Below are 24,023 nucleotides of genomic sequence, written 5' to 3'. Positions count from 1 at the left end.
TGTGCACAGAACAGTAAGTAGCTGCCCCCACCTGCCTCCAAGGTTCTTTCTAACTTTGGTTTTATTATTGTTATTGTGTTAAATGTATGCATGGAACAATGTATATTATTTTATTATTATTATTATTATTATTTATTAGATTTGTATGCCGCCCCTCTCCGAAGACTCGGGGCGGCTCACAACAACAATAAAAAACAGTATAGACAATGGAACAAATCTAATAATAAGAATTAAATTAAAAAACCCAACTGTTAAAAAACCATACAACACATACATACCAAACATAAAATATAAGAGAGCCTGGGGGAGATGTCTTAGTTCCCCCATGCAGTTCCGGATGTATTCTGGTCCAATGCCATGAAGGGCTTTAAAGGTCATTATCAACACTTTGAATTGTGACCGGAAACCGATCAGCAGCCAGTGCAGGCCACAGAGTGTTGCAGAATCATGGGCGAATCTAGGAAGCCCCACGATGGCTTTCGCGGCCGCATTTTGCACGATCTGAAGTTTCTGAACACTTTTCAAAGGTAGCCCCATGTCGAGAGCGTTGCAGTAATCGAACCTCGAGGTGATATGTTTATTTATTTATTTATTTATTCAATTTTTATGCCGCCCTTCTCCTTAGACTCAGGGCGACTTACAACATGTTAGCAATAACACTTTTTTAACAGAGCTAGGCTATTGCCCCCACAATCCGGGTCCTCATTTTACCCACCTCGGAAGGATGGAAGGCTGAGTCAACCTTGAGCCGGTGATGAGATTTGAACCGCTGACCTGCAGATCTACAGTCAGCTTCAGTGGCCTGCAGTACTGCACTCTACCTGCTGCACCACTCTACCTGCTGTGCCTTCAAGAAAGAGAACTATCTGTAAACTATATATTTTTTCCTGAACCGTTTCTTCATCGGCAGCAATTGAAGATTCCAACACCGGTTGGGTCAGAAGATCCGTTTTAATCAATTTCATCTGGAGTTACTGTCAAAATGACGTCTTCGTTCCCTCGTTTTGCTATCAGTGCCAGGATACGGTTGTTTCGAACGGCCTCGGTCACGTCACGGGTAGAAGTCACTTTTTTCCCATTTATTGCTATGATGACATCTCCGTCTTTCAGGCCAGATCTGGAAGCAACGCAAACCAGGAAGTGAGTCAGTGATGGACTCCTACAGGTACGGTCAGGTACGCAGAACCGGTAGGAAAATTTTGAATTTGGGAATGTTTTTCCTATTGCAGTAAATGAGGTTGAATGTGTATAATTTTAGAAGAGCTATGCATGTACATACACTTTATGTGGTAGATAATATATATTTTTGTGTGCCTTTGTGTAATACAGTGTTTCCCAACCTTGGCAACTTGAAGATATCTGGACTTCAACTCCCAGAATTCCCCAGCCAGCATTCGCTGGCTGGGGAATTCTGGGAGTTGAAGTCCAAATAGCTTCAAGTTGCCAAGATTGGGAAACACTGGTCTAAGGAATGCTGATTAGGCCCGAGTTTGGTGCCTTTCCCAGAGATTGTTGTTAAAGTCCACACTTCTTAGTCCCTAAGATTAAGAGACACCGATCTTGAATCCCCTCAAACCCAAATTTAACCCATGTTCATAAGGAGCTGGTGTCAGTCACAACAAGCACTTCCGAAAGATCTAGTCAGATTATTTATTTATTTATTTATTTACTTACTTACTTACTTACTTACTTACCTACCTACCTACCTACCTACCTACCTACCTATTTATTTATTTATTTATTTATTCGCTGGCTGGGGAATTCTGGGAGTTGAAGTCCAAATATCTTCAAGTTGCCAAGGTTGGGAAACACTGGTGTAATATGTATGTACACATATGGCACATATACATAGAATTAAATAGCATATTTTGGATGTTCAGTAGTAGTAAATAGATAGGGAAATCGTATCACTTTGAGGCGAGGAGAGGCCAGGCACCCTGACCCTAACCCAAAACCTTGATGTGAGTGACGTAAAGTGGGCCAACTTTAAGCCAGTCACATGAACTTTAAATCCCCCAAGTCATATGATCATCAAGCCACTCCCCTCTGGTCACATGGCCAGCAAGCCACACCCACAAAATAAGACATGCCCACAGTATGGCAGTAAAACCTTTTGCAGCCCTTCACTGGAGTGAGTGTATATTTAAACAAAAGAAACATACCAATAACATCCATCATTGGGGCAAGTGACAGGCAGCCCCATCTTACCTGACATTACGGACAATTCAGGTCAGGTTCTGGCCCTTTTGCAGCCTTGTTTCCTCCCAGGAGATTCAGAGAGAGGTCCCACAGAGGCTTCTCCCTGCCTTTTCCGGCCCTGTTTCTTCCCAGGAGATTCCTAGAGAGGTCCCACAGAGGCTTTCCCCTGCTTTTTCTGCCCCTGTTTCCTCCTAGGAGATTCTTAGAGAGGCCCCACGGAGGCTTCTCCCTGCCTTTTCCGTCCCTGTTTCCTCCCAGGAGATTCCCAGAGAGGCCCCACGGAGGCTTCTCCCTGCCTTTTCCAGTTACAGTTTCGGAGGCTCGGGTTTGTAAGTGTAAAATGGTTCTTGAGAAGAGGCAGAAAAATCTTGAACACCCAGATCTTATCTAGAAAAGTTCATAAGTAGAGGCGTTCTTAGGTAGAGGTACCATGGTACTGATCAAAAAAATAAAGGGAACACTCAAATAACACATCCTAGATCTGAATGAATGAAATATTCTCATTGAATACTTTGTTCTGTACAAAGTTGAATGTGCACAACAGCATATGGAATTAATTGTCAATCAATGTTGCTTTCTAAGTGGATAGTTTGATTTCACAGAAGTTTGATTTCCTTGGAGAATAAAATAGAGTAGAATAGAGTAGAATAGAGTAGAGTAGAGTAGAGTAGAGTAGAGTAGAGTAGAGTAGAATAGAATAGAATAGAATAGAATAGAATTCTTTATTGGGCAGGTGTGATTGGACACACAAGGAATTTGTCCTGGTGCAGATGCTCTCAGTGTACATAAAAGAAAAAGATACATTTGCCAATAATTATGCGGTACTTTAATGTGCAGTTTAAGTGTTTCCATTATTCTTTTTTTGAGCAGTGTATTTTGTTCTCTGGAAAGTTTTGGAAAAAAGCAGCCACCTCTTACCTCGCAGCAGCTGTCCCTGGTATCACTTCATAAACATAGACACCGGAAGTCAGGTTGGGAAAATCTCGATGATGTCGTCTCAGCTCATGGATGAGACTAAGAAAGAGAGAACGACAGCTCCACCAGCAGCCGCTCCAAATGCTCTTAAGATATTTCAGATTATGCCACTAATAAGGGCCTACAATTTTTCCTGCTTTTCTCTCCACAATTAGGTTACGGTTCCCATAATTTGTTTGTTTGTTTGTAAAATTTATATGCCACCCAATTCCACATGGACTCTGGGCGGCTTGCAATAAAACAATGATTAAAAACAATTTAAAAATACATTAATTAGTTAATTAACTAACTAATTAATTAATTAGTTAGTTAATGCCATGGGAGGTGTACATCAGTGATTTTCAACCTTTTTGGAGGTGCGGCACATTTTTTACATATACAAAATCATGGGGCACATTGAGCGGGGGGGCTAAAAAAAGTTTGGACAAAAAAATTCTCTCTCTCTCTCTTCCTCCCTTTCGCTCTATTTCTCCCCCTCTTTCTCTCTCTTCCTTCCTTCTTCTCTCTCCATCCCTCTTTCTTTCTCTCTTCCTTCCTTACTCTCTTTTTTTGCTCTTTCTCTCTCTCTCCCTCCTTCCCTCCCTCTCTTTCTTTCTCTTTCTTTCTTTCTCTCTCTTTCTCTCTTTCTTTCTTTCTCTCTCTTTCTCTCTCTCTCTTGCTTTCTTTCTCTCTCTCTCTCTTGCTTTCTCTCTCTCTTTCTCTCTCTTGCTGAGCTTCGCGGCACACCTGACCATGTCTCGCGGCACACTAGTGTGCCACGGCACACTGGTTGAAAAACACTGGTGTACATACCTGAAAAGTACTAGGTGGGGGAAGGCCTACAGATAAAATGAGCTGGCAAAAGAACAAATGACAGGTGTGGCATCCTTCTAAGTTCACAAGAAGTGATTTGAGAAGCCATTTTTAAGCCAACAGATAAAGAGCAATATGGCCACAGCCATGGAATGTGAAATGAAAACCCTACAATCAGGAGATTAAGATGACCCCAAGCCTCTTAGCCTTTTTGCAAGACATTGAATGCCTCAGACATTTGGATCAGGGGAGTTTGAACTCTGCTACTATGGGTGGCTAGTACTTAGAATTCATTCTTAGATGTTTGGGGGTTTGTTTGTTTTTAATTTTATAAATCCCTTTGTGTGAGGTGGGGAGAGAGGGAGAAAGATAGACACAGACTCAGAGATGACAAAGAGGAAACAGACATGACAGATTGAGATAGATTAGATAGATGAGGTAGGTAGGTAGGTAAGTAGACAGACAGACAGATAGATAGAAAGGGAATTATATAGACAGATAGACAATAAAAAGATAGATTGAGAGCACAAGAGAAAGATAGAAAGAAGATAGAAAGATAGAGAAAGACAGAAAGACAGATAGACAGACAGACAGACAGATAGTGTGAGAGAGAGAGAGGGAGAGAGAGAGAGAGAAAGAAGGAAAGAAAGAAAGAAAGATAGATAGATAGATAGATAGATAGGTAGATAGATAGATAGATAAATGGCATGAGAGAAAGAAAGAAAGGAGGTAGATAATAGAAAGAAGATAGAAAGATAGAAAGGGAGAGAGAGAAAGAGAGAGAAAAATAGAGAAAGATAGAAAGGGAGATAGATAGATAGATAGATAGATAGATAGATAGGCAGACAGACAAATAGATAGATGATAGAGAGATAGAAAGAAAGCACGAGAGAAAGATAGAAAGAAGATAGATAATTTATTTTATTTTTATTTATTAGATTTGTATGCTGCCCCTCTCCAAAGACTTGGAGTGGGGTTAGATAGATAGACAGACAGACAGATAGACAATAGAAAGATAGATAGAGAACACGAGAAAAAGATAGAAAGAGGATAGAAAGATAAAAAGACAGATAGACAGATAGGGAGGGAGAGAGAGAGAATGAAAGAAAGAAAGAAAGAAAGAATGAAAGAAAGAAAGAAAGAAAGAAAGATAGATAGATAGATAGATAGATAGATAGATAGATCTAGATTAGATAGATGACAGACACCGTGGAGAGAAAGAGAGAGAGATGGGTGGATGAAACAGCCTGTGTGGGAACAAGAAGGAGGGAAGGGTAGAGGAATGACTTACTTGAAAGTAAGGGGGACCATCCGGAGTCCCAGATACTTCTTCTTGGGAACGGTCTTACCTAGTGAGATGCAGGAAGTTAAAAGTGTTGCTTCAAAGGCCAAATTTTAAAAAAAGATTAAAAGGTAAGGATCACTTAATGAAAAGGTGCACTCTTCTCCCACGAGGAGACCTCTACTTTACATTGTTCTGGCGGCATCCGAGAGTCACTTCAGCAATTTCCCGAGATCCTACCTTTCACCTGTCGGTTGTGGGTTTCTTTCAGGAAGTGGCCGATCCGATCGGAGGGGATGGCAAAAGAGATGCCCGCTGTGACCTTCAGAGTGTTCATTCCAATGACTTCACCATCCTGTGAAAAAAGATTCATGCCCATAATCCACAGCCCTGCTTGGGCCGGGGGTTGGACTTGAAGACCTTCAGGGTCCCTTCCAACTCTGTTAATTAGTTAAAACAGGGGGAAAAAGACCTCCAGCATTTTATGCTATCATGATAACACGTCTCGCAATTCACATTTTATTATCACTCATTGTGGATTAAGCATCCACTGAAATTCATATGTTCTGAGTTACACTCTGGTTTGCTTGGGTTTTATTTTTGGTTGTGTGAATCCAAATAATTTGACTCCTACGACAATCATTAAGTGTTGTACCTCATGATTCTTGACAAATGAATATTTTCTTTTATGTACACTGAGAGCATATGCACCAGGGACAAATTCCTTGTGTGTCCAATCACACTTGGCCAATAAAGAATTCTATTTTATTCTGTTCTATTCTATTCTATTCTATTCTGTTCTGTTCTGTTCTGTTCGATTCGATTCAATTCAATTCTATGCAAATGTATATTTTCTCTTATGTACACTGAGAGCATCTGCACCAAAGACAAATTCCTTGTGTGTCCAATCACACTTGGCCAATAAAGAGATTTGTTCTGTTCTGTTCTAATCTAATCTAGTCTAGTCTATTCTAGGCAAATGTATCTTTTCTTTTATGTACACTGAGAGCATATGCACCAAAGACAAATTCCTTGTGTGTCCAATCACACACAAGGCCAATAAAGAATTCTATTCTATTCTGTTCTGTTCATATTCCATCAACAAACTGTATTAAGTTCTCCACAAAGTGGAGAGACAAAAGAAAAAAAAAGTAAACATTCCTTACCAAATTCACCAATGGCCCTCCTGAATTTCCATACTGTGAATGAGAAAAGAAGGAAGTGATCATAGCATGGAAAAATTGTTTCCTCCAAGATTTCCAAGGTCCCTCCCAACACAATTATTCTGTGCCCTATGTTACTGGAGGCTAAACGATTGAGAGAACTAGGTAGGCCCAGTCTAACAAAAAGAAGGATTGAGGCAGAGGTCTTCAAACTTGGCAACTTTAAGACTTGTGGATTTCGACTCCCAGAATTCTCCAGCCAGCTATAAGAGATGGGAACATCGTTAGCCCCTTGGCTTGGGCTGGAAAGAAACCTTTCCCGAGCAAGTTAGAGCAATGAAAACCCCCCTGCAAAGACATAGAGAAGGCTCTTCCCCTAGGTCCCACCAAATTAATTACTGTATAATAACATTTAGACTTATATAGCATTTAGACTTAGAAACATAGAAACATAGAAGACTGACGGCAGAAAAAGACCTCATGGTCCATCTAGTCTGCCCTTATACTATTTCCTGTATTTTATCTTACAATGGATATACTGTATGTTTATCCCAGGCATGTTTAAATTCAGTTACTGTGGATTTACCAACCACGTCTGCTGGAAGTTTGTTCCAAGGATCTACTACTCTTTCAGTAAAATCATATTTTCTCACGTTGCTTTTGATCTTTCTCCCAACTAACTTCAGATTGTGCACACTTGAACTGCTAAACTACAGCTAGCAATTAGCTGAAGTAGCCTGCACGGATGCACTCTAACCACTGTGCCAACCCACCCACCCCGGATCTTATAATTACATATTAATATTAATAACTAAGTGACAAGGGGTAATAACTGAATACTTTGTCCCGAATTGAGAAAAATACCCATCTCTTCTGGAAAAGCCACAGAGAAGCCTCTTACATTGATAATGGCATCAGTCTGGATGTATTCCATGTCCGAGTCCTTCATCCCAAGCTCCCGTCCATCCCGTTGGGTGCTGCTTACAATCCCAGTCGTCACCGTGTTTTGCAAGGAGAAGGGGCTCCCCACCGCCACCACAAACTCCCCAGGCCGAAGATCAGAGGATCTTCCCAGTAGGAGAACAGGGAGGGCTACCTGGCTCAAGAAGAAATCAAAACTCAAGATTTGGAGGCAACCATTTCTCCTAGTCTCCAGGGATGAACAATAACTAGATGACAACATTAGAAAATGGCTGTAATTTCTTTTATGATTGATAGGAGTTACTAACAAAATATTGCATTTTATTTTATGAAAAATAGATGGTGTATCGCATTGTTTAAATCTATGTTGAGAGATTAAAACAAAATTACCCCGCAATTTTTCCCTGTTGGAATGAGAAAGCTAAACTTTTTTTTTAAATTGATTTTTAACAATTTTTATATCACACAACATAAAACAGTGCATAGTGAATTGTGCCCACCACCCCGACACACACACATTCCCCACCACCAAATTGGGGGTGTTTCTTGTATAGTCCACTTAACCCAAGAGCAATATATCTGTTTAAATATTATAGAGTGATTCCAATTTATTTCTTTTAACTTGGTCTCGGATTCTGCTCGTCATATATTGTCTTACCTTGTCCCACCGTCCCATCAGTTGTCCCAACTCAGTTTCATTATCCGAATTTATCCTTTTATCCATAATTTCAAATTGAATATGGTCCACCATGTACCTATACCAATTTTGCATTGTCCATTTTGTTGCATCCTTCCAACCCAAAACTATTACTGCCTGAGCGCTTTCTATTGCTGCTTTTTTTATTTCCCTAAATTCTCCCATCGCATTACTTTTTACTAGTACTGCCATTTCCTTAGTGATTGTCCATTGTATATTTAGCATTCTATTGATATCCTCTTTCACTTTTTGCCAAAATTCCTGCACTATCGGGCATTCCCAAAACATGTGCATAAACACTCCTTTGTCTTGACACCCATGCCAACAATTCCCTCTGACATTCTGCTGAAAGTGTGCGAATTTAACGGGAGTAAAATACCACTTAAAGCTATACTCACCTGGGTGTCTATTTTGATCAGAGCAATGTCCAGTTTATGGTCCACATCTTTGATCTGGGCGTCCACCTGTTGGCCAGTTTTAAGCTCGACTTTGATTCTCTGCTTCTTGTTGAGGACATGGGCATTGGTGAGGATTAACCCGTCTTCGGATACAATGAAGCCGGAGCCACTGGAAACCAGAACTTCTTTCTTTGTGAAGGGTACCCTGACCCAGGAAGAGAGACAAAAAAAAAGCATAATAAAGGCATTCTTGACAAACTTTGCAATTTAAGGCAACAAGACCAGCAATTCAAGATCAGTGGACTGGGAAATTTTGGAAATTAATGGTGGGTGAGATCAAAAGTATAACCACATTTATTTGTTTGTTTGTTTATATTTATATTTATATTTATATTTATATTTATATTTATATTTATATTTATATTTATATTTATATTTATATTTATATTTATATTTATATTTATATTTATATTTATATTTATATTTATATTTATATTTATATTTATATTTATATTTATATTTATATTTATATTTATATTTATATTTATATTTATATTTATATTTATATTTATATTTATATTTATATTTATATTTATATTCTTTCTTTCTTTCTTTCTTACTTACTTACTTACTTACTTACTTACTTACTTACTTACTTACTTATTTATTTATTGGATTTGTATGCCGCCCCCCTCCGTAGACTCGGGGCAGCTAACAACAATGATAAAAACAGCATGTAACAATCCAATCCAATACTAAAATAACTAAAAAAACCCTTATTATAAAAACCAAACATACATATAGACGTACCATGCGTAAATTGTAAAGGCCTAGGGGGAAAGAATATCTCAGTTCCCCCATGCCTGACGGCAGAGGTGGGTTTTAAGAAGCTTACGAAACGTGAGGAGGGGGGGGCATTCTAATCTTTGGGGGGAGTTGGTTCCAAAGGGCCAGGGCCGCCACAGAGAAGGCTCTTCCCCTGGGTCCCGCCAAATGACATTGTTTAGTTGAAGGGACTCGGAGAAGGCCCACTCTGTGGGACCTAACTAGTCGCTGGGATTCGTGCAGCAGAAGGCGGTCCCTGAGATAATCTGGCCCGGTGCCGTGAAGGGCTTTATAGCCAAATAAACTATTCTTCCATTCCAAAATAAAACTGAATTTGAACTGCTAGGACTTTGTCCTTAACTTCAGGAACTTGTGTGAGGTTCCAATCCCAAAATTCTGTGAGTAGTAGTCTATATAAAATTTTAAATTCCTGAGTTTCACAATCACCACATTAGGGAATAACTTACTCCATAAAAATTACAGGCTGAATCCAAACTATTACAAGAGATCCCTGGAATTAGCAAAATAAATTAGCCATCATTAATATACGTCTTACTCACTTCAGAGTAAGTTCCAAAGCTGCCTAAACAGATATTCTGATAATATCTTCCATTCCCCCCCTTTTTTTTGCAAAATAAAGAAAGCAAGTACAAGTGATTTTTTTTAAAAAAAAAATCCAAGCAGTCTTATTTAAAGCAGGTTTTAAATGCTAGTGAGAACATGTACTGTATTTAAATGTTTGATGTAAATAATTATTCTCTTCAGGCTGAAAGTTGCCAGCAGAACTGTTACAGCTGCAGTTCCATTTTTAAGGGGAATAATCTATAAGGGGAAAAATAAAAGGATAGCCAGAAGATCATTTTCAACACCTACCGTATTTTTCGAAGTACAGTGATACCTCGTCTTACAAACGCCTCGTCATACAAACTTTTCGAGATACAAACCCGGGGTTTAAGATTTTTTTTGCCTCTTCTTACAAACTATTTTCACCTTACAAACCCACCACCACCGCTGGGATGCCCCGCCTCTGGACTTCCATTGCCAGCGAAGTGCCCGTTTTTGCGCTGCTGGGATTTCCCTGAGGCTCCCCTCCATGGGAAACACCACCTCCGGACTTCTGTGTTTTTGTGATGTTGCAGGGGAATCCCAGCAGCGCAAAAATGTGCGCTTCACTGGCAATGGAAGTCCGGAGGTGGGGTTTCCCAGTGAGGGGAGCCTCAGTGAAATTGCAGCATCGCAAAAACACAGAGGTCCGGAGGTGGGGTTTCGAAGACTTCGGTGTTTTTGTGATGCTGCAATTTCACTGAGGTTCCCTTCGCTGGGAAACCCCACCTCCGGATTTCCATTGCCAGCGAAGCGCTCGTTTTTGCACTGCTGGGATTCCCCTGCAGCATTGCAAAAACACAGAGGTCCAGAGGTGGGGTTTTGAGGACTTTGGTGTTTTTACGATGCTGCGATTTCACTGATGCTCCCTTCACTGGGAAACCCCACCTCCGGACTTCCGTTGCCAGCGAAGTGCTCGTTTTTGCACTGCTGGGATTTCCCTGCAGCATCACAAAAACATGGAAGTCCAGAGGTGGTGTTTCCTATGGAGGGGAACCTCAGGGGAATCCCAGCAGCACAAAAACAGGCGCTTTGGCTGGCAAAAGGGTTGAATTTTGGGCTTGCACACATTAATCACTTTTCCATTGATTCCTATGGGAAACATTGTTTCGTCTTACAAACTTTTCACCTTAAGAACCTCGTCCCGGAACCAATTAAGTTTATAAGACAAGGTATCACTGTATAAGATGCACCTTAATTTGGGGGAAGGAAAATAGAGGAAATTCCAGGTATTCATCCTTAGTCTGGTCAGCTTCAGCACATTATTTTATCCCCAGGTTAGGGCTGAAAAAAATCTTCACAGGAGTAGCAATAAAAGTAAGCCTGCAAAGACTTAGGGCTGGAAAAAATTCTTCAGAGGGAGTAGGAATGAAAAAATCCTGCAAGCTGGGAAAATCATTAGTAGTTCATTAGGGCTGAAAAACCTTATTGAGAATGAGTAGCAATAAAAAAAGCCTTCAAATCAGGAAAAGCCGGAAGATCAATAGCACCTTGTTAGGGCTGGGGGGAAAAAGCTTCGAAAAAACTACATTCAGAGTATAAAATGAACCCAAATTTTCAGCCTCTTTATGGTGGGGAAAAGTGCATCTTATACTCTGAAAAATACGGTAATTAGAATTTGGTTAATGCCAACAACTGCAGAGACTTATCAATTTCATCTGGTGACAATTTGGTCATTCTCACCTACCTATAACCAGTTTCTCTTACCTGCGAAAGAGTTCCAGGTGAACCACAGAAGGAGCAATTTTCTCAACCACGTCAGCAATAAAGTTAAATTTATTCCTGGGGCTGTTGAGGTCCGCAGCACCTGTAAAACAATGTCTCCCCCAGTTCATTGAAGCATCTTAAAGCCAGTGAGATGCAAGGCTAAAACACATGGGGATTTGGGGTCCAGTTCCCCCTAAAGCCCCTTAGAACAACAACAATAACAGACTTGAAAGGGACCTTGGAGGTCTTCTAGTCGAACCCCCTGCTTAGGCAGGAAACCCTACACTACTTCAGACAAATGGTTATCCAACATCTGCTTAAAAACTCCCAGTGTTGGGGCATTCACAACTTCTGGAGGCAAGCGGTTCCACTGATCAACTGTTCTGACTGTCAGGAAATTTCTCCTTAGTTCTAAGTTGCTTCTCTCCTTGTTTAGTTTCCACCCATTGCTTCTTGTTCTACCCTCAGGAGCTTTGGAGAATAGGTTGACTCGGGCTATTTGCTGGTATTCTGCCTTAGTTATTTCCCCTTCTTTCCACTTTTTATACTTGTCCTTTAAATTAAATTTAATTGGATGAACAACAGACTTATTTTTTGTTTGTTTGGACTCCAAGGGTCTTTCCAACCCTATTACTCTCTTCTCTTCCCTTCCCTTCCCTCCCCTCCCCTCCCATCCCATCCCACTTTTCCAGTAGTATATTTTTTTACTTGTAACCATAGTTCCCTCTAAGCTGAGCAGTGAGCAATCGCTCACTTAAAAATCATCATCAACTCAGAGTTTTCCAAACCTGCCCAGAAGCCGAGAGGGAAAGAGTGAGAGGGAAGGAGAGAGAGAGAGGAAGAGAGAGAAACAGATAGAAAAAAGAGAGGAAGGAAAAGAGAAAGAAAAAGAATGGGAGTAAGAAAGAGAGAAAGAACATCAAAATCTAGTTTGAAACTAGCTCAACTATTTAAGTGGCATTTTGATATTGATAGAGTTGCCCTATTATGAGCTCACTGTTATAGACACACAGTACAGTGTTTTATTTTGAAATTCTCTGAGGCAAAACAGGGTGGGTTTTTTTATTTGTTTGTTTGTTTGTTTATTATTTCTGTGCCGCCCAGTCCCGAAGGGACTGCCGCTCAGACACTATACTTTTCCGCCCACCCACCCCCCAAAAATTAGAGGGAACACTGCTTGTAACTACCCATCTGCACGTGGGAGGGGGAGGGGGAGGTTACCTGTCTCCGAAGGGATTACTTTCCCTTCCCAAGAGAAACGGTGTGGAGTCTCACCTGCAAACTCCTACTCTGCTTGGCCGGTTTAAAGCGTCCAGGAACACATTCCACGCTCGCCTGCCTGGCAAACTAAGTTTCTAGCCAAATTATGGCTCCAAGGAGGAGGGTGACCTTCATTCTTCTCCTCCTCTACCGCCCCCCCCGTCGCCCCCCACCCCACCCTGGACTCCGTCCTTACCTGCTTCTCCGCAGTTTCCCTTATGGACCGGGACGACGAGCGGCTGGTGGTCGGAGTTGGACTGATGGTTCCGGGCGCGCAGCTGGCAAAGGCTGCTGTAGGTGTGCCCGTCACTGCCGCAGAAGCCCGGCGGCCCCTCGACGCACGAACAGGTGCCCGGTTGGCGGCTGCCCGGCGGCCGGTGGCAGAAGAAGCCCCGAGCGCACGAGCCGTCCGGAGCGCACGGCTGACCCTCGCCCGGCGCGCAATCCCAGCAACAGCCACAGCGGTCCAGCTGGAGCTCGCCCCCGACGGCCAGGCAGGCTTGGCGAGAGTGCGGCGGGCAGCGCGTCCGCTGGCACTCCGCCGGGCACGGAGGCAAGAGGCTGGAAGGAGCGGCCAGCAAGGCCGGCAGCAGGAGGAGCGAGAGCGGCAGCCGGGCCATGGCGTTGGATGGAGTGTCCGTGGCTTGGATGAAGCGAGACTGGGTAGCCGAGTGCGCGGCTGGCAGGCTTTATGCGGGGAAGCTAGAAGGGTCTGGGCCAAAGGGGGCGGGGGCTGACCCTCGCCTGCCTCTCTGCCAGGAGTCAGAGCAAAGCAACTTGGATCAGAACCTAAGCTGGATGTGCAAAGTTTTCCTTACTCCAAAACCAAGACAAACACAGAGGCGCACTGGCCAAAAGTCAGGATGGAAACGGGGCTATGACGCTAAGACTAGGACTTTAGCCTGGAATAGAATAATATGGTTGAGTGGGACCTTGGAGGTCTTCTAGTCCACCCCCCTGCTTAGGCCTACACCACTTGAAACAAATCGTTATCCAACATCTTCTTAAAAACTTAAAGCATTGGAGCATCCACAACTTCTGGACGCCAGCTGTTCTTCTGGTTAATTGTTCTAATTGTCAGGAATTTTCTCCTTAGTTCTAAATTACTTCTCTCCTTGTTTTGCTTCGGAGTCATTCCGTGTCAAGTGGACCAATTTTAAAGATCACCCCCACCTTACCGTCTCAGATTTTGATGAAATTTGGCACATAGTTTCTTTATGATATAAAACTATGCTGTGCAAAATTTTAGATCAAAAGACTCCAAAATTGGGAGTTTTAGGAGACCTCAACTAAAAGGTTGCAAAATGCGGAATCAGCCAAAATGACATTTTGGGCCAACTTCCAGAAGCTGTAAACGTGGCAATATCAGTAGTATGTTGGAGATATTTGGAGAACCTGCACACCTTGTAATGCTTTATAAACTGGCAAAACCCCATGTATCTAGTCCTCTTTCTTTTTACATGGTTCAGGCTCAAACTTTGCAAAGAAAACCCTTTACTCAAAATCTGAGAGCCTAAGGTGGGGACCACTGGTCCACTTGACACAGAATGACTCTTCTTTTTGTATAAAGTTTTTTATTTTTCTGCACCTTAAAACATGCATAAGTAAAACACATATATCATCATAATCAATCATATCTGCAAACACACGCATATCTTAATATCTAAAGGTGAATATATATATATAAATATAGTGTGTGTGTGTATATATATATATATATATATATATATATATATATATATATATATATATATATATATATATATATATATATATATATATATATGTAGATTGTTCTGAGTTCGGGTTTTGCCCTGTGTAATATTTTGCATGTCTATGCGACGTTTCGGCGAAATCACATTCACCATCATCAGGCTGAAGTTCCAATCTTTGTGTTGTTGTAAATGTTGTAAATCTACATACATATACCCGTGAAAATTTTTCGAAAACAAATATATATATATATATATAAATATATATATATATGTACTATTTACTATATTTACTATATTTACAGCAGCACGAAGCTTACAACTTCAGCCTGATGATTTATTTTATTTATTTATTATTTATTAGATTTGTATGCCACCCCTTTCCGTAGATGATGGTGAATGTGATTTCACCGAAACGTCGCATAGACATTCAAAATATTACACGGGGCAAAACCCGAAATCAGAACAATCTACACACACATACATACATACATACATACATACATACATACATAAAAACCTGAAGATAAGGGTTTTGTCAGCTGTTTTAGGGACCTCAGGATGATGTGAACTGTGTGTGCTTGTGTGTGTGTATGTGTGTAGATTTACTGGGTTTTTTAAAAAGAGGGTTTTATTTTTGTAAGTCAGCCGGAGTCACTGTAAGTGAGTTGGGCAGCCATATAAATTTTCTTAATAAAGGAAATTAAACAAAACTTTGTAAAGCACCTCTGCCCACCGCAGTATACCTGCCGCCCCGAGTCTTCGGAGAGGGGCAGCATACAAATATTATTATTATTATTATTATTATTATTATTATTATTATTATTATTATTATTATTATTATTATACCTGCAAACAAATTAAAAGGCCTTCAGCCAAGCTCCATTGGTGGCAATTATATGAATATGCCTGCATGGTTTTTTTTTACAGTAGCAGTAGATTCCTATTGCCTTCTAGATTTGCCCCCCACTAACCCCTATTAATATTTTACATGCAATGTAGGCAAAAAGGGGATATTATTTTTATCTTTATTAATCTCTCCTCACTTTCTTTGCCTCTAATTTAGAAATGGCCACAAATGACCTTCAGTTCAGGATTATTATCACTATATTTAATAGTCACCTGGCTATTAACCTTTATTCCGTAAATAACAATTCAAGAAAACATTAATTTAATATGACCTCAATCATCACACATTCACTACTGCAAAGTCTGATGGGTTCAGAGCAGACCAGAGCAGGAAATAAATATTTAAAATAAATCCAATCTTGGCCAAGAATTGCATGCTCCTTTGCTAGCAGATGGGAAAAAATTACAAGCACAACATGTTTATGGAAATAAAAGTTTTATCCTTCAAGTAAACAACTTTTCTCATATCTCTCCCCCCAAAAAATTTATATGTCATTTTGTTGTTGCCTTGGTGAAATGTATACATTCATTTCGGTAGGTAAAATTAAAAAGAGGCACTTTAAATTGCTCAATAGCTGGGAAGAAATGCTTAGTGAAATGTTCAAATATTAAAACCCTCCACATGTTTATTGCCAAAAACTCCAGTGGGTGAAGCAGAAGAATTTGTGATAATACAGTGATCCCTCGATTATCGCGAGGGTTCCGTTCCAAGACCCCTAGCGATAATCAATTTTTCGCGATGTAGGGTTGCGGAAGTAAAAACACCATCTGCGCATGCGCACACATTTTCCATGGCTGCGCATGCGCAGATGGTGGAGTTTGCGTGGGCGGCGGGGAAACCCCGATCTTCGTCTGCTCGCTGCTCGCTGCGGCCGCCCAGCAGCTGATCTGCTCGGCGGCAGCAGCGCGGAGCCGAATCGGGCTTTCCCCTTTGCGTGGGATCTGCTCGGCGGCAGCAGCAGCGAGCAGACGAAGATCGGGGTTTCCCCGCCGCCCACGCAAAGGGGAAACCCCGGCTCCTCGCTGATGCCCCCGCTCGCCCGCCCGCCCGCCGCCCGCCGCCCGCCAGCAAGAGGGGGAGAGATAGAGAAAGAAAGAGAAGGAAAGAAAGAGATGAGAGAGGGAGGAAGAGAGTGTGAGAGAGGAAGAAGCAAGATAGAGAAAGAGAGAGAGAAAGAAAGATGAGAAGGGAAGGGAGTGACGTCATCGGGTGGGAAAAATCGCGATATAGCGTTTCGCGAAGATCGAGATCGCGAAAATCGAGGGATCACTGTATAAGTTTATTTCCAGGACTAGAATTAAAACTGAGAATTATTCTGGTAGTAGTCCCTAAAACGTGTGTAAAACAGTTCCATTGCTTTTTTGTGTGTGATAAATAGATTTAAAAAACCAGCTTATACAGTGATACCTCGTCTTACAAACGCCTCATCATACAAACTTTTCGAGACACAAACCCGGGGTTTAAGATTTTTTTGCCTCTTCTTACAAACTATTTTCACCTTACAAATCCACTGCCGCCGCTGGGATGCCCCGCCTCCGGACTTCCATTGCCAGCGAAGCGCCCGTTTTTGTGCTGCTGGGATTCCCTGAGGCTCCCTTCCATGGGAAACACCACCTCCGGACTTCTGTGTTTTTGCGATGCTTCAGGGGAATCCCAGCAGGGGAATCCCAGCATCGCAAAAACAGGCGTTTTGCTGGCAACGGAAGTCCGGAGGTGGGGTTTCCCAGCGAGGGGAGCTTCAGTGAAATTGCAGCATCGCAGAAACACAGAGGTCCGGAGATGGGGTTTCGAGGACTTCCATGATTTTGCGATGCTGCAATTTCGCTGAGGCTCCCCTCGCTGGGAAACCCCACCTCTGGACTTCTGTTCCCAGCGAAGCGCTCATTTTTGGGATGCTGGGATTCCCCTGCAGTATCGCAAAAACACAGAAGTCCGGAGGTGGGGTTTCCCATGGAGGGGAGCCTCAGGGGAATCCCAGCAGAGCAAAAACGGGCGCTTTGGCTGGCAAAAGGGGTGAATTTTGGGCTTGCACGCATTAATCGCTTTTCCATTGATTCCTATGGGAAACATTGTTTTGTCTTACAAACTTTTCACCTTAAGAACCTCATCCCGGAACCAATTAAGTTTGTAAGACAAGGTATCACTGTATATATTTTTTTCTCACCCTTTTTGATCAAGTGAGTATTTCTCCACCTCAACAACCTTTAAGAAGGATGGACTTCAACTCCCAGAATTCCCCATCCAACCAAAGGTCAAAATGGCTGGTCATTAATTCAGTGGTTGTGGCCATCTTTTTCAACCCTCCCATGGATGAACTATTTATTGAATACTTAATAGGTTTTTTTTAATTGTCCTTCCTTCTCTAGTATCTTCGTGTGATTCTTAATTACTTTTTTAAAAGGAAATAATTAAATAGTATGTTTTTACCCATAAACACTTTAATCATTATCTAGAACTGAACTTTTATAGCAATTAAAGAAAATTGAGCTACTTGCCTAATCTGTTATCATACTGAACTTTGTGGGTTCAGTACAAAACCTAAAAATGTTACTGTGCTCCTCCACAAATAATGCTATCATTTGTCCTTTTTGTGGCTATTCAAATAATGGGACTTAATCGACTGAAAAAGAGTCCAAGCACCTATTTGGAAACTTATCTTGGTCGGTCAGCCACTCCCACCCAGTCACATGACCTTTAAGCCACCCCCGGTGACATGATTGTCAAGCCACTCCCAGCTGGTCACATGGCCGGCAATCCACTCCTACCCGGCCACATGACCATCAAGCCACACCCACAATATAAGCCACACCCACAGCATGGCAGTAAAGGTTTTGGCATACCCCTAGTTTTATATAGAGTTCTGGATACCTGTAATGTAGATTTTATTATGAAATGCCCCATTTTATTCTTAGCTTTTGGGAATGGGATTTTACAGATTCACAGAGTTGGAAGGGATCTTGAAGGCATCTAGTGCAACTTACCACCCAAGCAGGAGACCCAAGCTGGTGCAGAAGTTGTTGATAAATTAACGGCTTGCCACACTATCTACCGCAGTGTTTCCCAACCTTGGCAACTTGAAGATATCTGGACTTCAACTCCCAGAATTCCCCAGCCAGCATTCTATTGTGACTTAAGTATCATATGTAAAATAAATATTTGGCTTCAGAGGTGGAGAATAGGAGGCTAGACCAGTGTTTCCTTCAACTCCCAGAATTCCCCAGCATTTGCTGGCTGGGGAATTCTGGGAGTTGAAGTCCAAATATCTTCAAGTTGCCAAGGTTGGGAAACACTGATTTACTGTATAGAAGGCCTGATGTTTATGGGAACTTGGGAGGGGGGATTTTCAGGAGGTAGCAGATGCAGCCCCAAAGCATTCTTTCAAGAAACATAGAAGATTGACGGCAGAAAAAGACCTCATGGTCCATCTAGTCTGCCCTTATACTATTTCCTGTATTTTATCTTACAATGGATATATGTTTATCCCAGGCATGTTTAAATTCAGTTACTGTGGATTTACCAACCACGTCTGCTGGAAGTTTGTTCCAAGGATCTACTACTCTTTCAGTAAAATAATATTTTCTCATGTTACTTTTGATCTTTCCCCCAACTAACTTCAGATTGTGTCCCCTTGTTCTTGTGTTCACTTTCCTATTAAAAACACTTCCCTCCTGAATCTTATTTAACCCTTTAACATATTTAAATGTTTCGATCATGTCCCCCCTTTTCCTTCTGTCCTCCAGACTCTACAGATGGAGTTCATGAAGTCTTTCCTGATACGTTTTATGCTTAAGACCTTCCACCATTCTTGTAGCCCGTCTTTGGACCCGTTCAATTTTGTCAATATCTTTTTGGAGGTGAGGTCTCCAGAACTGAACACAGTATTCCAAATGTGTTCTCACCAGCGCTCTATATAGCGGGATCATAATCTCCCTCTTCCTGCTTGTTATACCTCTAGCTATGCAGCCAAGCATCCTACTTGCTTTTCCTACCGCCCGACCACACTGTTCACCCATTCTGAGACTGTCAGAAATCACTACCCCTAAATCCTTCTCTTCTGAAGTTTTTGCTAACACAGAACTGCCAATGCAATACTGAGATTGAGGTTCAAGGACATCTTATGCCCACCCACCTGGGTGGAAGCAGGAGGACTGGTCATACCGGCACAATCTGAGTAGGCGACGTGACAAGTTTGTGGGTGGGGGGACAAGGGATGTGAGCTTTCAACTGGGTGGGAAACTCAGATTTAAGTTTCCCAGTGTAGGTGCCAGGATAGCTCGGGCAATAAATTTTAACTTTGAGGAATACTTTTGACTCGGACTCTGATTTAGGTTGGATGCTACCTGGAACCTTGACAAAACCATTTCTGACAGATGTCAGTCCTGTCTCTTCTTGAAAGTTTCCAGTGGTGAAGCTCCCACAACCTCCGAAGGCAACTTCTGTTCCACGGGTTGATTGTTCTCACTGTCAGAAAATTCCTCCTTATTTCCAGGTTGAATCTCTCCTTGATTAGTTTCCATCCATTGTTCCTTATTTACCCTTCAGCTGTTTTGGAAAACAGATAGCTTCCTCTTTGTGGCAGCTCCTCAAATATTAGGAAACTGTTAAACTTCAGATTGTGCAGAATGCAACTGCGAGAGCAATTATGGGCTTCTCTAAGTATGCCCATATTACTCCAACACTTCGCAGTCTGCATTGGTTGCCGATCAGTTTCCGGTCACAATTCAAAGTGTTGGTTATGACCTATAAAGCCCTTCATGGCACCGACCAGAATATCTCTGGGACTGCCTTCTGCCGCACGAATCCCAGCGACCGGTTAGGTTCCACAGAGTTGGCCTTCTCCGGGTCCCGTCAACTAAACAATGTCGTCTGGCGGGACCCAGGGGAAGAGCCTTCTCTGTGGTGGCTCCGACCCTCTGGAACCAACTCCCCCCAGAGATTAGGATTGCCCCCCCCCTCCTTGCCTTTCGTAAACTCCTTAAAACCCACCTCTGCCGTCAGGCATGGGGGAATTGAAACATCTCCCCCTTGCCCATGTTGTTTTGGTGTTTGATTGATTGTGTGCTTGTTTTTCATATATATTGGGGTTGCTTTTATGAATTTTTTAACCTAAAACTGTAATTAGATTGGTAAATATTAGATTTGTCACTATGTACTGTTTTTGCCATTGTTGTGAGCCGCCCCGAGTCTGCGGAGAAGGGCGGCATATAAATCCAATAAATCTAATCTAATGTAATCTAATGTAATCTAATGTAATCTAGTCTAGTCTAGTCTAATCTAATCCAATCCAATCTAATCTAATCATGTCCCTCCTGGGGTTTGTGTGTCAACCTGGTCCTTCTCTTTTTCACCGGACTCCCATCATTCCCCCCCCCCCCATAAAATTTTACTTCCTTTCCAGAGAGACAAAAGAAGTACAAAACTTTTAGGATGCGAATTCCCGCAATAAGTCTAATTTTGGGTGACAGCCCAGGTGCCAATGTAGCTTTCAAACTTTTTTCTTGGGAGAACCTGAAACACATGTTGATCCTAGACTATCTACAGTCACAAAAATGGTGTAGATAGTCCTTGACTTACATTCATTCATTCAGTTACCATTCGAAGTCCCAACAACAGCATTCCTAGAGGACACACGATCAAAATTTGAGTGCACAAGCGCCATGGTGGCGCAGTGGTGAGAGCGCAGTACTGCAGGCTGCTTCTGCTGACTGCCGGGTGACTGCAAATTTGGCAGTTCGAATCTCACCAGGCTCCAGGTTGACTCAGCCTTCCATCCTTCCGAGGTGAGGACCCAGATTATTGCGGGCAAGAGGCTGACTTTGTAAACTGTTTGGAGAGGACTGTAACATTGCACTGTAAAGTGGTATTTATCTATCTATCTATCTATCTACAGTGATCCCTCGAGTTTCGCGAGGGTTCCGTTCCAAGACCCCTCGCGAAACTCGATTTTTCGCGATATAGCGGTGCGGAAGTAAAAACACCATCTGCGCATGTGCGGCCATTTTTTCATGGCCGCACATGCGCAGATGGTGAAGTTTGCGTGTGGGCGGTGGGGAAGACCAAGGGAAGGTTACTTCAGCCGCCCAACAGCTGATCTGCTCGGTAGCGCGGCAGCAGCGAGGAGCCGAAGATGGGGTTTCCCCTTTGCCTGGGCAACGGGGAAACCTCATCTTCGGCTCCTCGCTGCTGCCGCGCTACCGAGCAGATCAGCTGTTGGGCGGCCGAAGGAACGTTCCCTGGGTCTTCCCCGCCGCCTCGGATCCTCGCTGATGCCCGCCCGCCGTTTTGCCCGCTCGCCCCGTTCGGCGGCCGCACATCCCGTTCGCCCGCCCGCTCGCCCCGTTCGCCCGCCGCTCGCCCCCGTTCGCCCGCCGCTCCCCTCGTTCTCCCCCCATTCCCCTCGTTCGCCCGCCGCTCCCCTCGTTCGCCCCCCCACTCCCCTCGTTCGCCCGCACGCTCGCCTCGTTCGCCCGCCGCTATCGAACTTGCTATCGAGCCTGCTAATGAAATCCAACCCGCAGCGGCCCTTTCCCTCTCCAGGCTGCGGGAGGGGTCCGGAGAACAATGCCTGGCGCCGCGCTCCCGGCTGGGCTTTTTTCCCCCATTTCCCCTCGGGTGGAATTTCAGACCCTCCGCCGGTTGGATTTCATTAGCAGGCTCGATAGCAAGTTCTTCCTCCCTTTAGAAAGCCCCGCAGCCTCCTCCGCCCGGCGAGGCCGCCAGCGAGGACCCGCAAAGCCGCCGCCGCCGCAGCGAGGCCAAGCCGCCCGCTCCCACGGCACGGGCTCCCAACACAGCGCCGCTCAGCCCGCCCTCGGCGATGCCTCCGCGGATCTGCAAACCCAGCCGAGCGATGCCTCTGGTCTGGGCGAAGGCAGTGGGCAGTCCCCGCCGCAGCAGTCCCCGCGGGCACCGCGCGCCAAGGGCCGGCCAGGCCGCCGGCCAACAAAGGGGCTCCCTCGCCTCCCTCGGGCAGGTTTACAAAGGCAGCGCGGCAACTTGGAGCCCGGCACGCCCCGCAGCCCTCGCCCTCGCCCGCCCCCGCCTGGCCGGCGCTCCGGCTACCCCCGGCTGAGGAAGAACCGAGTAGCCCCCGCCCTCCCCCGCCTGGCTCCCTTCAGCCCCCCGGGGCCAAGCGGGCGGGGGGGCGGGCGGGACTTCGCCTGTCTCCGCCGCCAGCATCGCCCCTCCGGCGGGCCGGCCTCCCCCGCCCGCCTCTGCTGCAGCCGCCGCCGCCTCCCCGACTGGCACAAAAGGGCCCCGCCCGCCCCGCCCCGAACCTTACCTTGCGAGTTTTTGGCTGCGGGGGGAGAAGTAGGATTTTCCTAACTCCCTCCCCCTGCAGCCAAAAACTCAAAGCCTGTATCCTGCCGCCCGGTTTACCCAGGACACGAGCGGCGAAGTGACTTGGAGGAATGGAAAGTCCAAACCGCCCGGTTTCAGTGGGGTTTCCCCCGTTGCCCAGGGATTCCTTCGCCCGAACGGAGGTGGCTGTGGTGTGTTCAGGAATCCCTGGGCAACGGGGAAACCCCACTGAAACCGGGCGGGTTAAGCCTCCTTCGGCGACTGCGGAACTGCTTGCTGTCAACTTTGCACTGGGCAAAGAACTCTTCACCTCCCGCCAGGCACGGACGAAAGGCGTGGAAGTCTATTGTAGCAGCTGCTACAGCGGAGACATTTGGGGGGGGGGGGGGAGGCAGGAGGCAGGAGATCCGGCCCTTCACTTGCCCTCCCAGCAAAAGGCAAAGCCGCGCAGCTCCCCAGCCGCCAAAGGAGGCTTAAACCCCACCCCTCTGTCCCACTCATCGCCCGTGGTCGGCATAACCTCCTCCTGCCTATCCCCGCTTTTCTGCCGGCCACGGGCGATGGGTGGGACAGAGGGGTGGGGTTAAGCCTCCTTTGGCGGCTGGGGAGCTGCGCGGCTTTGCCTTTTGCTGGGAGGGCAAGTGAAGGGCCAGATCTCCTGCCTCCTGCCTCCCCCCCAAAATGTCTCCGCTGTAGCAGCTGCTACAATAGACTTCCACGCCTTTCGTCCGTGCCTGGCGGGAGGTGAAGAGTTCTTTGCCCAGTGCAAAGTTGACAGCAAGCAGTTCCGCAGTCGCCGAAGGAGGCTTAACCCGCCCGGTTTCAGTGGGGTTTCCCCGTTGCCCAGGGATTCTTTCGCCCGAACGGAGGTGGCTGTGGTGTGTTCAGGAATCCCTGGGCAACGGGGAAACCCCACTGAAACCGGGCGGGTTAAGCCTCCTTCGGCGACTGCGGAACTGCTTGCTGTCAACTTTGCACTGGGCAAAGAACTCTTCACCTCCCGCCAGGCACGGACGAAAGGCGTGGAAGTCTATTGTAGCAGCTGCTACAGCGGAGACATTGGGGGGGGGAGGCAGGAGGCAGGAGATCTGGCCCTTCACTTGCCCTCCCAGCAAAAGGCAAAGCCGCGCAGCTCCCCAGCCGCCAAAGGAGGCTTTACCCCACCCCTCTGTCCCACTCATCGCCCGTGGTCGGCATAACCTCCTCCTGCCTATCCCCGCTTTTCTGCCGGCCACGGGCGATGGGTGGGACAGAGGGGTGGGGTTAAGCCTCCTTTG

At 44.7% G+C, this 24,023-nt stretch overlaps 1 protein-coding gene across 1 annotated transcript; it reads right to left on the bottom strand.

Moving 5' to 3' along the window:
• Positions 1 to 932: 932 nt before the first annotated feature.
• Positions 933 to 13,487, bottom strand: HTRA4 (HtrA serine peptidase 4). Its single transcript, XM_070765916.1, has 9 exons — positions 13,019 to 13,487; positions 11,563 to 11,662; positions 8,428 to 8,632; positions 7,313 to 7,507; positions 6,415 to 6,447; positions 5,489 to 5,603; positions 5,258 to 5,315; positions 3,118 to 3,213; positions 933 to 1,117 (listed from the first exon to the last, which is right to left on the bottom strand). The coding sequence occupies exons 1-9, from the start codon at positions 13,440 to 13,442 to the stop codon at positions 952 to 954; spliced, it is 1,392 nt and encodes a 463-aa protein (XP_070622017.1). The 5' UTR covers positions 13,443 to 13,487; the 3' UTR covers positions 933 to 951.
• Positions 13,488 to 24,023: the final 10,536 nt, after the last annotated feature.

The sequence above is a fragment of the Erythrolamprus reginae genome, chromosome 12 (genome assembly GCF_031021105.1).
Source record: "Erythrolamprus reginae isolate rEryReg1 chromosome 12, rEryReg1.hap1, whole genome shotgun sequence".
Taxonomy (NCBI): domain Eukaryota; kingdom Metazoa; phylum Chordata; class Lepidosauria; order Squamata; family Dipsadidae; genus Erythrolamprus; species Erythrolamprus reginae.
The sequence above is the reverse complement of the archived record's forward strand: the minus strand, read 5'-3'. Positions and strand labels throughout refer to the sequence as shown.

Bases quoted from the DNA above. Each gene is read 5' to 3' on its own strand.
- HTRA4 (XM_070765916.1), bottom strand. From the start codon at position 13,442: ATGGCCCGGCTGCCGCTCTCGCTCCTCCTGCTGCCGGCCTTGCTGGCC. The intron at 11,663-13,018 runs GTAAGGACGGAG...ATTGTTTTACAG, and splicing joins GGGAAACTGCGGAGAAGCAG to GTGCTGCGGACCTCAACAGC. The intron at 1,118-3,117 runs GTAAGAGGTGGC...CGTTGCTTCCAG, and splicing joins CCAGGGACAGCTGCTGCGAG to ATCTGGCCTGAAAGACGGAG.